This window comes from Sceloporus occidentalis, unplaced genomic scaffold, assembly GCF_023333645.1.
Source record: "Sceloporus occidentalis isolate IW3139 unplaced genomic scaffold, rSceOcc1.0.p SCAF_199, whole genome shotgun sequence".
Taxonomy (NCBI): Eukaryota; Metazoa; Chordata; class Lepidosauria; order Squamata; family Phrynosomatidae; genus Sceloporus; species Sceloporus occidentalis.
The window spans coordinates 1,515,223-1,529,901 of NW_028317179.1; the positions used below are offsets into that span (position 1 = coordinate 1,515,223).

General features: G+C 41.6%; 1 protein-coding gene across 1 annotated transcript in view; it reads left to right on the forward strand.

Moving 5' to 3' along the window:
• The window catches only part of LOC149278177 (bifunctional glutamate/proline--tRNA ligase-like), a 33,506-nt gene extending 19,633 nt beyond the window's left edge, over window positions 1-13,873 (forward strand). Inside the window, exons 20-32 of the mRNA XM_089502251.1 lie at window positions 324-583; window positions 712-763; window positions 1,668-1,877; window positions 2,400-2,472; window positions 2,602-2,681; window positions 3,467-3,568; window positions 5,738-5,893; window positions 6,126-6,323; window positions 6,589-6,762; window positions 9,186-9,346; window positions 9,587-9,665; window positions 13,046-13,110; window positions 13,723-13,873. Coding sequence (XP_089358377.1) covers window positions 324-583; window positions 712-763; window positions 1,668-1,877; window positions 2,400-2,472; window positions 2,602-2,681; window positions 3,467-3,568; window positions 5,738-5,893; window positions 6,126-6,323; window positions 6,589-6,762; window positions 9,186-9,346; window positions 9,587-9,665; window positions 13,046-13,110; window positions 13,723-13,873 — 1,761 coding nt within the window. The remainder of the gene's footprint in view (window positions 1-323; window positions 584-711; window positions 764-1,667; window positions 1,878-2,399; window positions 2,473-2,601; window positions 2,682-3,466; window positions 3,569-5,737; window positions 5,894-6,125; window positions 6,324-6,588; window positions 6,763-9,185; window positions 9,347-9,586; window positions 9,666-13,045; window positions 13,111-13,722) is intronic.
• Window positions 13,874-14,679: the final 806 nt, after the last annotated feature.

A 14,679-nucleotide genomic window follows, 5' to 3' on the forward strand; every position in this document is an offset into this window, starting at 1 on the left:
TTGCAAACTAACCATGCGTGCGAGGAGCTCATCGCGCATCGATCAGTATGAGCGCCTAAAATCAGCACTTAGAACCCCTTATTTACACCTTCGTCATGGCACGGCATTAAAGGGATTGTTCAAGGAAGAGAATTTGCATCCAACTGGTAAATTGTGGTTTAAGATCATAGATTAACAGATATGGGGAAGGCTGACCTTGATGGACGCGTGTCTTTTTTTTCAGCCTGTGTAATAAGGAAAGAGGTTAATGAGAGATTTAGCACAGAAGTCCCAATCAGGGCTCTCGTAACACGGCTAATATTTGTCTTGTTTGCTTATCATAGGATAAGGTGGATGCCGCAGTCAAGGCACTTCTGGAGTTAAAGACCCAGTACAAGGCTCTTACCGGAAGCGAGTACAAGCCGGTGTCTGCCGCTGGCCCGGAGGACAAAAAACAGAAGGAGAAGGAGAACAAGTCTGAGAAGCAGAGCAAACAGCCCAAGCCGAGCGAAGGACAGAAGAAGAAGGACTCCAGCAAAGAGCAAGGGAACGGTTCTTCTGCCGGGGGTGCGGGTGAAGGCCAAGGCCCAAAGAAACAAACAAGGCGAGTCTGAATTAAAACTCCAATCTTTTTTGTACTTTTTGAACTTAAAAAAAGTGTGAGGCTACATTGTATCCCCCATAAATAAAATGGAGCGCAGTGTAATTACAGAATACGTTTGCTTTCCTTAGGCTGGGTCTGGAAGCCAAAAAGGAAGAAAACCTTGCAGACTGGTACTCCCAGGTAAGACGTTTAAGCTCCCTTTGAGGACCCTCTTGCCTTAATACCCCTGCTTGGGAAACCTAACGCCTTTCACAAATACGTTGAAGCCGCCGCAGACGGTCGGGAGCACCGGAAGAGTCGTTATCGGATCCGATTTTGGTTTAGCCGGGCCTTTCCCTAATGTATCGGTTCATAGATAATAAAAATAATAATAATCGGTCTGTTGCGGTGTACTCTTGATAGATAAATATTTCAATATTTTTTGAATCATTAGACAAATTGACTCACGAGGTTAATTTAAGGCGAGGAAAGCACAGTAATTACTGCCCTGGATCCTTTTTTTCCCCCCTCACTATAAGAGTTGCTTTAACATGTTGCGGGTAAATGAGCGATAGTTTAAAAGGGGGATTTTATTGCAATAATTTAACAAAAAATCCTTCGGCTTTTTAAATTCTGTTGTGATGGCCAAATCAACCAATGGAAAGCAAAGAACCGCTGGTGGCTTTTTTTATTTATTTTTTAAAACCTTTAATAGACTGTATATGAATTTGGCTCGTGGAATATTCCAGGTAATTGGACCATTCCATCGCAGCAAACTTTCTGCCGTAATCACTTTTTATGGGAAACCCCCCTAATTCCCGGACTGATTCATTATAGCGGGTGGTCATGTGACAAAAAGAGAGGACACTGATAGGTTAAAAGAAGCGGATGGCAAATAAACAAAAAAATGCTTTGTTTCTCTTTTGATGCGGTTTAAGTCTTTTCAGAAAAGGATAAAATGACAGGTTTAGTTTTCTTCCTTAACGCAAAGGAGCACTTATTTCTTTGCCTTTCGTTGGACGGAACTTTTAAGAGTATTCGAATTTCGGTGTTGCGTAACCGCTACATACGCCATCGCTGCTCATCCAAGCGATAAATTCCCCAGGTGATCACAAAGTCCGAGATGATTGAATATTATGATGTCAGCGGCTGTTACGTCCTGCGTCCCTGGGCCTTCGCCATCTGGGAGTCCATCAAAGAATTTTTCGACCGCAGGATAAAGAAGCTTGGGGTGGAAAACTGCTATTTCCCGATGTTCGTGTCTCAGGCTGCGCTGGAGAAAGAAAAGACCCACATTGCTGATTTTGCTCCAGAGGTAAAAAAAAAATAAAAAAAAATGAAATAAATCACAATCTAGGAACATGATCAAATAAAAAACAATATATTATCAAGTTATGGGCATTATTATAACGTTAGCTTAGATATAGTTTCCTAGCGGCAGCCGCGTTCGTAGATAATAAATCCTTAAATTCTATTTATTGTTAGAATATTTTTTTTTTATTTTTTTTTTAACGCACGCGTGATATGTGCAGAAACTTAATCCGGGAACTGAGCCGGGTCTCGTTGGGACGGCACGTTCTCTAATGATGTCTCTGTTCTGGATGGGGCTTGGAGGTGCCGTCCTGCAGAGCCCAGGCAACGCGGCAGGGATGTTTTTATTAAGAATAAAAGGAGCAGTCATGATGAAGAATGACCTGACTGCTCCTGTAACCGGCTGGAAATGCACTTTACTGGTTAAAGCTCCTCTTCTGTGTATAAGATGGACGGGTGGATCTGCGGCCAGCGTCTGTACCTCGTGGCAGGCGGTTTGTAATTGCCCATTTATGTCTTTCTGTAGGTTGCGTGGGTCACGCGATCGGGGAAGACCGAGCTGGCAGAGCCGATCGCCGTGCGCCCCACGAGCGAGACAGGTATTTGCGATAATCGCTCTGCATGCGCAGCGTAACGATAGATGAGCAGGTTAATGGGGCTGTTATGGCTCTTATTATTTATCATAACAGATCCCCTTCTGATCTGATGGATTTTATTCTTTCTTGCAGTGATGTATCCGGCTTACGCCAAGTGGGTGCAGTCGCACAGAGACCTTCCCATAAAGCTCAACCAGTGGTGTAACGTTGTGGTAGGTGCCGCGGACACATTGTTTCTTCTGTACGGGACGTAACTTTTATACTTATTGGGGAAGCTGTTAGGTCGGTGGTTCCCAGCCAAGGTTTCGTGAATAGAAGGTGGTGACTACGAAGTCCGGGGGCCGTTGGCGTTCCCTGTGCACTTGGGTGACGTCTCTAGCCAAGGGTCGCTTTTTACATTTTAAAGAAGCCGAGCAGGTTTTCGAGATTTCCTTTAATAAATATACCTGTTCTGTGAGGGAGTAGAAGCCTTTTTTTCGTATTAAATACCTTTGTGTGACCGGTCTGTGGTCCACGAGTCAGAAGGGGCATCAATGTCATTTAAGGGAAAGTGAAAAAGTGTGTTACTCTTTCAGTAGAACCTCCAGCGCTGTATACAGTAGTATAACCCCCGGCGCTGTATACAGTAGTATAACCCCCCCAGTGCTGTATACAGTAGTAGAACCCCCCCAGCGCCGTAAACAGTAATATAACCCCCCCCGGTGTCGTATACTGTAATATAACACACACACCCCCCGGTGCCATATACAGTAATATAACCCCCCCCCGGCGCTGTATCCAGTAATATTACCCCCCCCCCGGCGCTGTATACAGTAATATATCCTCCATTACTTGAAGGACCGCATTGCCTGAACATGTGGCCGGTGTGTATGATACGCAGGCTCTTCTCTATATGAACTTTAATTTGCTAATCTTGCTTGCTTTAGTACAGTTGTTACGTTGTCACTGTACGCGTCGTTCCGGTAAATCGCGTCTTGTCTTTTTCTCCTGATTTCAGCGGTGGGAGTTCAAGCACCCTCAGCCGTTCCTCCGTACGCGGGAATTCCTTTGGCAAGAAGGACACACGGCGTTTGCTACGTACGAGGAAGCAGCAGAGGAGGTAAATTCTGTATATTGCTTTATACTCTTTTGGGGTTCAACGTGACAATAGCAGCTCCATTTTTTTTTTCTTAAGATACCGGTGGGAATATATACATCCGGTCGTCTTTATTGATCTGACCAAACCCCCCCCCCCCACCCCGTGAATTTTGTGCCATCTGAACATTAAGACATGGGGGGGAGGGATTTACAGACCAAGTGTATTCTTAACGTTGGTCTCTTATTTCTTAATTATATTGAGAATAATTCCTAATTACACAGATCTCTTCCTATTGATACGGGGGAGATTCTGAAAGCCTTTATTATTAGGGGGCCATCTTTATTGAAGATATCATTCCCATGCGCCCGTTCTTTGAGTGGCTGTTTGTATCCTTAGGGGGCCGGACAGCATATTAATCATTCCTTATTATCTGACCCATGATCTAATGTAATATAAAGATCCCTGTTCCATCCTATGAAGAATTTAGTCTTCTATTGATGGCACCTGATGTTGTGGTGGGGGAACCACCGCAATTCGGCTCATTTATTCACCAAAACTCCTTGATACTTTGTTGACCCGTCTTCTTCCTTCTTTATTTTTTCATATTGATTGTAAAGGGATACTTAAATATATCCTTGTTTCTGGAAACAACACATTTTTGGCATTCAGATGCTTTTTTTTCCCCCCCAGTTTATAAACCCCGTTCCAGAATAATGTAGAAGTGGTGATCTTAGCATGTTTAGAGGAGAAGTGGTTGACGGCACAGAATGCTCCTGTATAACACACGTTCCGGGTCCCTCCTGTAGATGGCGCCGGTGCGCTATCGCCTTTCTCATTGCTTTCTGATAGCCCAGCCAAGTGACCTTAATTCACCTTCACTTTTAGCACATTAGCAGTTTTGCTTGAACTCTACCAAACAAGAACTGCATTTGTTTCAAGCTCGTTGCCTGTGACGTTTAACATTTCTTTTAATTGTTAAATATTTTTAAATTTAAGAAAAATTCCTATTTTTTTTTTTTTTTTTTATTTAAAAAAAAAAAAAAAGCCTTGCCTGAAAGCGTTTTGAACACAAATATAGATCGCATACGTTTTTCTTCCGTACATCTGAAAAGCGGTTTCTTAGCTTTAACCCTTATATTGGGGGCAGCATTTAGTTGGCTAGTAACTGTGCAGTCCAAATCCCATGGCTCACAGCCAGCAGAGAGCCTTGATCTTCCTAAAATTACTTAACAGTTTTTGTTTGTTTTTTTTGGTTTTGTTTTTTTGTCGGACAGTGGAATAAGTGGGCATAATGGAAAATCTTCGAATTAACTCGGAGAAGACTCCGGGATCTATCGTAGAAACGCTGAACCCGAGAGGCAGACATATTGTTTGCCTGTCTCCCGGCATGCCAAGCTTTCAGAATATTGTGCAGACGGCCTTGATCATCCTGCTGATGATAGCAATGCAGATTATGTAGTAATCAAGCCTCAATAAAGCCGGCTGTCGAGGCAGCCACTGAACTAGCGGTCATGCGTAGCTGTCAGGACTCAAGGACTAAGCATTCAAAGAACGATTTTAATGAAACCCGAGTATCTCAAAGCGTTCTTTGATTTATCAAACCTGTCTTATTAGAGTCACATGCTGCCCCATTTCTGGTTCCTCGGTTCCTTGTGAGCTTCTAACATCTTCGATATTGTTTTGTGGACTCGTTACATCTTACTCTGCCATATTGTTTTGGGGACTTCTTACATCTGTCGTTTCTTCTTACATCTGTCGTTTCTTCTTACATCCTACTCTGTGATATCTTCTTCTGAGCTTCTTGCATCTTCTGCGATATCTTCTTGTGGACGTCTCCGTTTGTACTCTGTAGACGTATCACAGAATTCTTTAGAGTAGGACAAAGGGAACATATGTGTGAAGGAGATGTTAGATTTATATACTTGAAGAAAGATAAATGATGAGTTTTTGCTTGGTATTAGGAGTAGTGCAGAGGTGTGTGTATATAATATATATAATTATAAATTTATATTGTACCTGTGTCTGATGGTGCCGTGTTGCCATCTGATGTAGAGAATAACCCGACATTTCCGGTGAACGTTTTTTTTCACCTGGATGGAGAGAAATAATTCTGAATTTGGGTTTGAATTTGTTGCTGAGTATTTCCTTCCGAAGTCTTAGCCCGCGATCGTCTCCTTCCGTCCTCCCCAGGTCCTGCAGATACTGGATTTCTATGCCGGTGTCTATGAGGAGCTCTTGGCTATCCCCGTAGTGAAAGGAAGGAAAACCGAGAAGGAGAAATTTGCGGGAGGCGATTACACCACAACCGTGGAAGCTTTTATATCCGCCAGCGGACGGGCCATTCAGGTGGGTGTAAAAGGAACGGTTTGCTTTGGGTTTTAAGTGGCCACCAAAGTTCTTACTCTGAGCTGTATGAAGCCAAGGCTAGCAGAGCTGTCCTCGTGGCACCCGACCCTTCCTCGTACCAGTTCAGATCTGCTCCCTGGGTAGAACTTGGCCACGAGTAGGCTCTATTGAGTTTATAATATAAATAATATTCCGTTGACTTTAAATGCATCTATTTAAACATCTTTTATAGGGTGCGACGTCGCATCATCTCGGGCAGAACTTTTCCAAAATGTTTGAAATTGTCTTTGAAGACCCCAAGACTCCAGGGGAAAAACAGTATGCCTACCAGAACTCCTGGGGGCTTACCACTCGAACAATCGGAGTGATGACCATGGTCCACGGAGACAATATGGGTCTGGTGTTGCCTCCTCGTGTAGCCTGTGTACAGGTACGTAGTTCTTTAAGAGGTAGATAAGAGTTCTCGGGTTTAAATTCCACGGATAGCTTGAATCAGGGTGATGATGGCCTCGATTTTTACCGCTGGCAACATTGAGCCATAATAGGTCAACTGAAAATGGAATTTTTGGAATGCTGAGGGTTCTGTAAGGCATTAGTCGGTGTGGGATCTGACAAGTTCCCGTCATTTTGAATAAAGATGTTAGAATAGATGTTGAAGAACGAGGAGCGTTGTAATCTGTGCCTCTTTGCTCTAGGTCATTGTTATAGCTTGCGGAATTACAAACTCTCTCTCGGAGGAAGACAGAGATGCCCTCCTAAAGAAGTGCAACCAGTATCTGAAGCGCCTCTTGAACGCAGACATCCGAGCCCGCGCCGACCTGCGCGACAACTATTCTCCGGGATGGAAGTTCAACCACTGGGAGCTCAAGGTCATTGTCCCAGCAGTATTTTCTCTTCCGTGCCGTCTGCCTCTCTGTGTCCTGGTTAAGGGTACATTGAAAAATATAGGGGGTTATAGCAATTTGCTGATAGGATTTTTTTTCTGTCTTTTTTTTTTTTTATTATTGCTCTTTATCGCAGTTTCCTCATCCGGTCATAATTGGCTGTAAATGGTATATTATAAAAGAAAATTTATTGAAAAAAACAGCATCTCGCTGTACTTTATGTGTGACTAATTAATGGGTTTTAAGCTCATATTGGTTAAACATTGGTACTGGGAGAGATAACGTATTGCAGCGACTACTTTTACTAAAAAAAAATATCTGTACAGTCGGCCTTAAAAGAACGTTTAGAAATAGAAAACGCTACCTTTCCCACCCGTAGAGGCAGCTTATAGAACGCAATAATCATGCGAGTTCTGTACATTAAGCAAACGCTTATAAATTTACAGGATTGTTGCTAACTATTGTTGATGGGTTCAGACGGCCAAAAGACGAAGCAGAAGGCAAAGAAATTGTTCAGATAATGCCAGTATTGCCACATTCTGCCTCATTCGTTTGCTTACACAATATATAATAATTCCTTACTTTGAGAACAAATAGCTCAAACAAAAAGCACAGATATTGATGTAAAAATTATAAATCCGGTGGGTTTCATTTAGTTAAAAGCTCTGACGGCAAAAGCGCCTCCTTCTGTGTAAGGATCAGGAAGAGGGAGAAGAGTCGTTCCATACAGACTGTATGGGAATTAGGGTGTGAGCGACTGAATGAAATGGTTCATTCCCCTTTAAGTAAATGTACTGTGTTTTTATAACTTCATTGACTGGTAGAAGTTCTCTTCTAGTGAATGATCCTCTTTAGGTTCCATGAACTCTTCTCCTTAAATCACCATCTACTTATGTTGTAAAGGCAGGTCATAAAAGCGATGCTCGGGTAACTTTAAATTAACATTTAGCCTTTATAACGCAGTTGTTATGCTATAGGAAGTCTTCTGTTGCCAATAAAACTGTAAAGAGCTGAATAACACGTCTCACGTGACACGGTATTCGATAACTGACTAAATATTTATCGAGATCGGAGCACCTTCCGTAGCCCTGGTTCTTTTAATGAAGAATAGAGTTTAATGGAAATTTTTTTTATTTAAAGGAGCCTGAAAGGATACTTCTGGGGAAGTAAATAAAAAGCACGGTTTTCCCTTTAAGGACCCCCCAGAATTTTTTTTTTTTTTTTTTTTTTTTTTTTTTTTTTATCACCGTATGACATTTTCCAAGTCTATTTCTAAGCAGACCTTTCTTTTTATAAAAGAAGGTTAAGTGGGCGAAATGCGTTGGGTTTCTACACGCAAAAAAAGTGAGATTTAAACATGAAATTTTATGTGTTCAAAATTGTGAAACTAATTTTTATATTTTTCTGTACATTTAAATGGGCTTCTGCAGTATTTCTATTCATAGCCCTAATTCATCCCCAGGCTAGAAATGTATGCTATAGCATCTTTCACAAGTGCAAATGCCAGCCCCCTTTTTTGTTTGCATTTTTTTTGTTACTATTTCTTGGAAATAAAGGTAGATTTTTCCCATAAAAAGCACAGTTTTAATCATAAAATCTAGAAGCTTTTCTTTTCTTTTAACGCTGCTAAATTATTTATGGATTTAAATATATTTAACTGGTTAATCAGCTGGATTTATTTTTAATTCTAAATATAAGCAATGATTTGATGAATGGTCAGAATACTCAGAATGAAGAAGCGCGAGAAATTAAGACTGCTATGGGGGGGTTGTAAAAAAAAAAAAAAAAGTGAAAATGTTATCAATAACTTTGGAGAAGATAAAAGGCATCAAAAGCAGTGAAATACCCCAAGTTCTATATTTGATAAAGAATATTTTTTCTTATATTGCATTAGGGTGGAAACCACAAGAGATCCCAGGCAGTGGAATTTATCGCTGGGAAATATATATTTTTTGTGGGATTATTGGGATCTATTTAAAAAAAATTTTTTTGGGGGGGGGTGATACATTCCTTATCTGGAACTGTACAGAGTGAAGTAAGTGTGTGTATGTATATAAAATGATTTTCTCCATCAAAATAAGATGAGAAATCCAGCGCAGACAGGGTTAATATTTTAAATGACTATTGTAGCTGGAAATGGCTGATTTTTAATGGAATCTCTTCTTAGGCATACAGAGGCCCTTTTATCACTCCCATCACTCCTGTGTTCCAATGGCCCTTTATCACTCCCATCACTCCTGTGACCCGGTGGCTCTTTATCACTGCCATAATGTGTTTAATTCTCATTTCGGTAATGGCGCATAATCCGTGCTTTATCAATGCCAGTGTGTTATAAAAATAAGTCTATGAATACTATAGCTAACGTTGTATAGCATTTGATGATACTGAACTCGCATTATCCTTTGCAGGGAGTTCCAATCAGGCTTGAAGTTGGCCCAAGAGATATGAAGAACCAGCAGTTTGTAGCCGTCCGACGTGATACGGGGGAAAAAATAACTATCCCAGAGGATCAGGCTGAAAACAGGCTGAGGAGCATCTTAGAGGAGATCCAGGGAAATCTATACAACAGGTGAGTTTTCTGATTATCTTCAGTCCTATCTGAGAAGGTGTGAAGGTTTCAGCCAGATAGTGGGGAGACCTGTGATCGTTTAGGGCAGAGAAAGATAACCGATTGGATGAAAGCTGCAAAAATGGCTTAGAAGTTACTGTCTGTCTACTTTTTGTCATATGACATTTAAGAAGTAAACCATTGCATTGTTCGTGATCTGATGTAGGTCAGCGTCTCATTCTCTTATCGTATCCGTTTCAGAGCACTCCATGATCTTACGAGCCACATGGTCGTAGCGGACACAATGGAGGAATTCCAGAAGCAGCTGGACTCGGGAAAAGTAAGTTCTTCTAATGGGCTGGAATAAAATATACACGGCTCCATTTAACGCTGTCTTACACCGTAGTCTTACACAGTGTGCTCTAGAATGTCTAAGGCATCAACGAATAACACATGGGCAAACGAGAACGGACACGTGTCCCCTGTCCCCCATGACCTACCAGCTGTCCCCCATGACCTACCAGCTGTCCCCCATGACCTACCAGCTGTATTTAAAAAAAAAAAAAAAATCCCTTTTTGAAACTCAAGTTCTGAACCTTGGAGCAGTCGCTATGGAAACCAGTAGAATGTCCTTGCTGATTGTGGTGCGTCTATCCCTTTGCACTAGAATTCTTTTGGAATACGACCGTATTAACCTTGGCTCTTCCCAAGGGGGTCACCCACCTGTGGTTGTTTACTTTCTATAGCACTGTAGTTCCCATGAACCTTTGCTTCACGTCGGAGGTTGCCAACCTATAGACGTTCAGCTGTGCCTCCTAAGATCTTTGGCCATCCAATGTGGGCAAAGCCCAAAGATGTTTAAGGGCTCTTATCAATTGCGTGTTTTATCATCGTTGGACGACGAGGTGATAAGAGGTGAATCCGTTTTGGACGGCTACATGCATTATAATTGAGGTGTCATTGGGTTTATCCAAGTCAAGTGCCAAAAGGTTACTGATTTCTGGCGATGCTGCTTTAAGGTTGGGTTATCAGCAGTAATTTAGCGGCCAATTATATTTGGACAGTTTTATTACATTTCTGCGCGATCTCTGGAATAGGGCCAGTTGGCCTGTAAACGCGTGAACCAACAAAAAAAAAAGTAACACGTAATTAGAAATAATTGTTACCTACAAGTTAATTGCCCAGGGTCAGCAGAGAGTATTTTCATGAAAAGTAGTTACCCTGGGTCATATTTTTACATGTCGGCACTAAGCGGCTGAACCCCAGAATCCCATTTTCTCATGCGTTATGGTGTCATGAGAGCGACGGGCAGAACGCGGTTAATCATTGAACTAAAAAAAGCTGTCGTCTCATGCAAGGATACGGAGTGCTCAAAAATAAGAAAACATATATTTTAATGTGACTGTGCAATAAGGAACACAGACGGTTTCTGGAGGATATATATTAAATCACGCGGCGAGTCATAAACTTGAGCATAACAATGGCGAGGCCGAAAAACAAAGATTGTGATGCCACAAGGACCCCTACCGCTAACATAGTGTAGAACGTGGTGACTTTATACCCCGCCGGCTGTAAAATATTTCATCTGCACTGTAGCGTTATTGTTCTTAATTCAGCTGGATAAGACCAGGAAAATCTCTAAGAGACTTTGCTAGCGGGTAAAGTGGGTATTCACTAACCATTTCTGCTGGTCTGCTTGCAAAAGCTCCACAGGACCCTCGCTGTCTGGAGAGTTCAGCGTTCTCGGAGTGCTTATTAAAAATTCTCAATTTATGGGAATCTCTTAAGATAAGTCATCCATTCGAGCAACACCCAATGGGGGGGGTAAGAGTCATCCGTCCGAGTAGAGCAACACCCAATGGGGTGTAGAGTCATCCATCCGAGTTGCGCAACACCCAATGAGGGGGTAGGGTCGTCCATCCGAGTCGAGCAACACCCATTGGGGGGGTAGAGTCATCCATCCGAGTTGAGAAACACCCAATTGGGGGGACGAGTCATCCATCCGAGTCGAGCAACTCCCATTGGGGGGTGGGTAGGGTCATCCATCCGAGTCGAGCAACACCCAATGAGGGTGTAGGGTTGTCCATCCGAGTCGAGCAACACCTGAAGGGGGGGGGTCATCCATCTGAGTCGAGCAACACCCAATGGGGCTAGCAATGTGAAGCTGTCTCATAAGCCTTCAAAGATTATTTAAAATGTTATATATTTTGTTTAAAATATCTTATATTTTTATTACTGAATAGAATTAAAGAACTTATATAAGATAGGGGGGGGGCAGAGAGTTTGGTCCCAAAGTCATTTTCTGATCAGCCTCACACCGATTTAGGTATCTCGGTGAAGAAAATTTTTCTTAAGTTTTGAAATAATTTTCTGAACTCTTCCACTGTTTTTGCAGTCGTGGCGGTAAATGCCGTTTCTGAAGCCGCGCTGTGTAAAATATTCCGCCTTCTATAATCTCCCGTATGTGCTGAAAAAGCATTTCCTAAAATGGCTTTGGATGAAAAATATTTACTAAGATAGAGTGCAATAAAATGTCAGTGCTGGGTTGGCATCGGCAATCCACGGGGGCCAAACACTGTCAAGGCCGATCTGTCTGAGATAAAGATCTGTTCGTGACCCAAAGCCTTGACATGGAAGCCGTCCTGTTTACCGCTCCGTGCGACAGCACTTCAGACTTTATGATACGTAATTAGCAGCGTCCGGAATGTATAGATATCGCGGCATTAAATCCGCTCGTCTTCCTGCGTAACACTTTCACTGCTGGACTGTTTTTTTTGGGGGGGGGGGACCGACATCGCCTTTTATGTTCTGAGCTGCTTCTTCTGTATGTTGGTTTACGGTACAAGTGTTTATCACGTGACCGGGAAAGAATGATAGAGCCGTTAAGATTAAACTGTTTGCGTATCCGTAACGCGTTATCCGTGATGCTAAGAAAGTGAGAACAATAAGAATTCCCTCGGATTGGATTAATCTCGTAATATGTTGTAATTGGCACAAAACCCGACATTAGTTACAATCTCTACTGTGTTAAGCGGATGAATGAATAAATGAATGAACAAAAAAAATGAGAAGTGGTGCATCTTATGTGTAAATGTTTGTCACAGAGTCTGCAACAGAAAAATCTAAGAAGGAGGGCTACACATAGTTGTATGCTTTGCTCCATTTGTGTTTTACTGGGAGGGTGGTAGATAAGTGCAGCAACCTCCCAGCAGAAGTGGTAGAGGGTAATACAGTGAGGGGATTTAAACGTGCATGGGATATACATATGGCTCCTGAATCTAAGACGCGACTGATTGAGGTCTGAGTCTTTACAGCAGGAAATAACAGGCAAACTAGATGTTCAAATGGGGCTTATCCACCATTAAATTCTTTGGTTCTATATTGTTGCAGAATGCCATAAATCACCGTCACTGTTTGGTTTGAATGGATTTATTGTAAATATATTAAAAGCAGACAACGCGAAATCCCTCCTGTTACGGCTAAACCGAGCCTGAGTCATTGTGTATAATATCCCTTTGGTAGATGCACCAGAAGCGACCAGAACACTGACTGTGACCATGCGGCTCTGTAGAAGAACCATCTTTGTCTCATTCATTAACGCCGCTCTCTCTCTCCAGAATTCTTGGCCGGCGCGGGTCTCTATTTACTGTTATTTCACTGTTGAGAATTTTCTCCATCGTCCGTTTTATGATTTATTACTTTTTATTAAAAATTTTTCAGATTGTGCAGATTCCGTTCTGCGGGGAGATCGACTGCGAAGACTGGATAAAGAAGACCACGGCCAGGTAAGTCTCTGCTCCTGCCGATGCCTTTTATTTTTTACATTTCTTTTCATTTTGTTTTTCTCTTGCCATATTTTGCTAAATACGTTTTTGGACGGCCAACTGTGCATTGTTTTGTTTTTTCTTTTTGTTTTGCCTGGGGTTTCATAGCCAACTTTTTTTTTTTTTTGGTTTTGTTTTACTTGCAACATTGTCTTTTAGTTAGGCATTTATTTGCATCCTTCAAACCGATAAGGTGTCTCCGTCCAGCAGAACCCTTTTTTTCTGGTTGAAAATATTTTAAAGTATTTATTGATTTATATAGCGCTATCAGTTTTTTGTTTTTGTTTGTTTTTCTTTCTTTTTACTACGGGCTGTCTGTTGGCTATTATTCAGTTTGGAGAATACAAAATAAGCGTGTGTGTGGATTATTCACATATTTCTTGGTTTTCAAGCCTGTCTGGTGTAATGGTGCGTGGATCATATGGACGGGTACCGTCAGGGTTTTTAATGAAAGCCCCTGCCGGTGGGTGAGAACGCCCGTTTGCCTGTGCAGAGCAGCAGAAACTTTACGGGAGACCGAAGGTAACAAGCGTCACTATTCCTTTGAGTAACTTTGTACGCGTTTTCTAACAGGGACCAAGACCTCGAGCCCGGGGCGCCTTCTATGGGAGCCAAAAGCCTCTGTATCCCGTTCAAACCTCTGAAGGAGCTGGCGGCCGGCGCCAAGTGCGTCTGCCAGAAAAGTCCCGCCAAGTACTACACGCTGTTCGGGCGCAGTTACTAATTGAGGAGAAGAACCGTACCCTTCTGCCGAGCTTTTTTTGTTTTAGTTTTTTTTATTAGGAACTAAACCTCAAAAACAAAATATAGGACCCATGTTTTGTGTAGCTAATGCTTTGCATCACTACACTTATTTTCTGAAAAGATCCCTAATAAAAGAAATATTAATGAATTCTGTTGTCGGATACTTATTTCTTACAAAGGGAATGAACAATCAGCGCTTTTTAATTTTAATGGAAATTATATTTGCTTTCATAGATTTGCACAAGACAATTGTTTGGTTTTTTTGAGTATTTTTTTATGTTTTAATTAACATTTTTTTCAATGCTTTGGGAGGCCTCATATGTTTTCTCCTTGCAATATTGTAGGCGGGAAAATATCTAAAATATTTAAAACGGCATCTTCAATAAATCTATTCTATTTTTTTGTAGTGTTGCAAATAATGAAAATGTTATTATTTTAAATTACTTTGATACAGATGTGAGAAATGATTGATAAAACATAACTACAGTGAATATAAAAAAGTCTACACAAAAATGCCGGCTTCTTGTGATGTTAAAGAATGAGACAAAGATAAATCATGACAGAACTTTTCCCGCCTTTTAACGTGACCGAGAACAATTCAACTGCAAAACAAACTGAAATCTTTGAGCGGGAAAATAAATAAAAACAATAACCTGGCTGCATAAGTGTGCACACCCTTAAGGACGGGCTCGTTTTTTCTTTGTACCCTGTGGGACCGAGGCTGTTTTAATACTTTTGTGGTGCTTGTGTTCAGCTGTAATTTTCTCCTCACCCATTTAGTGTATC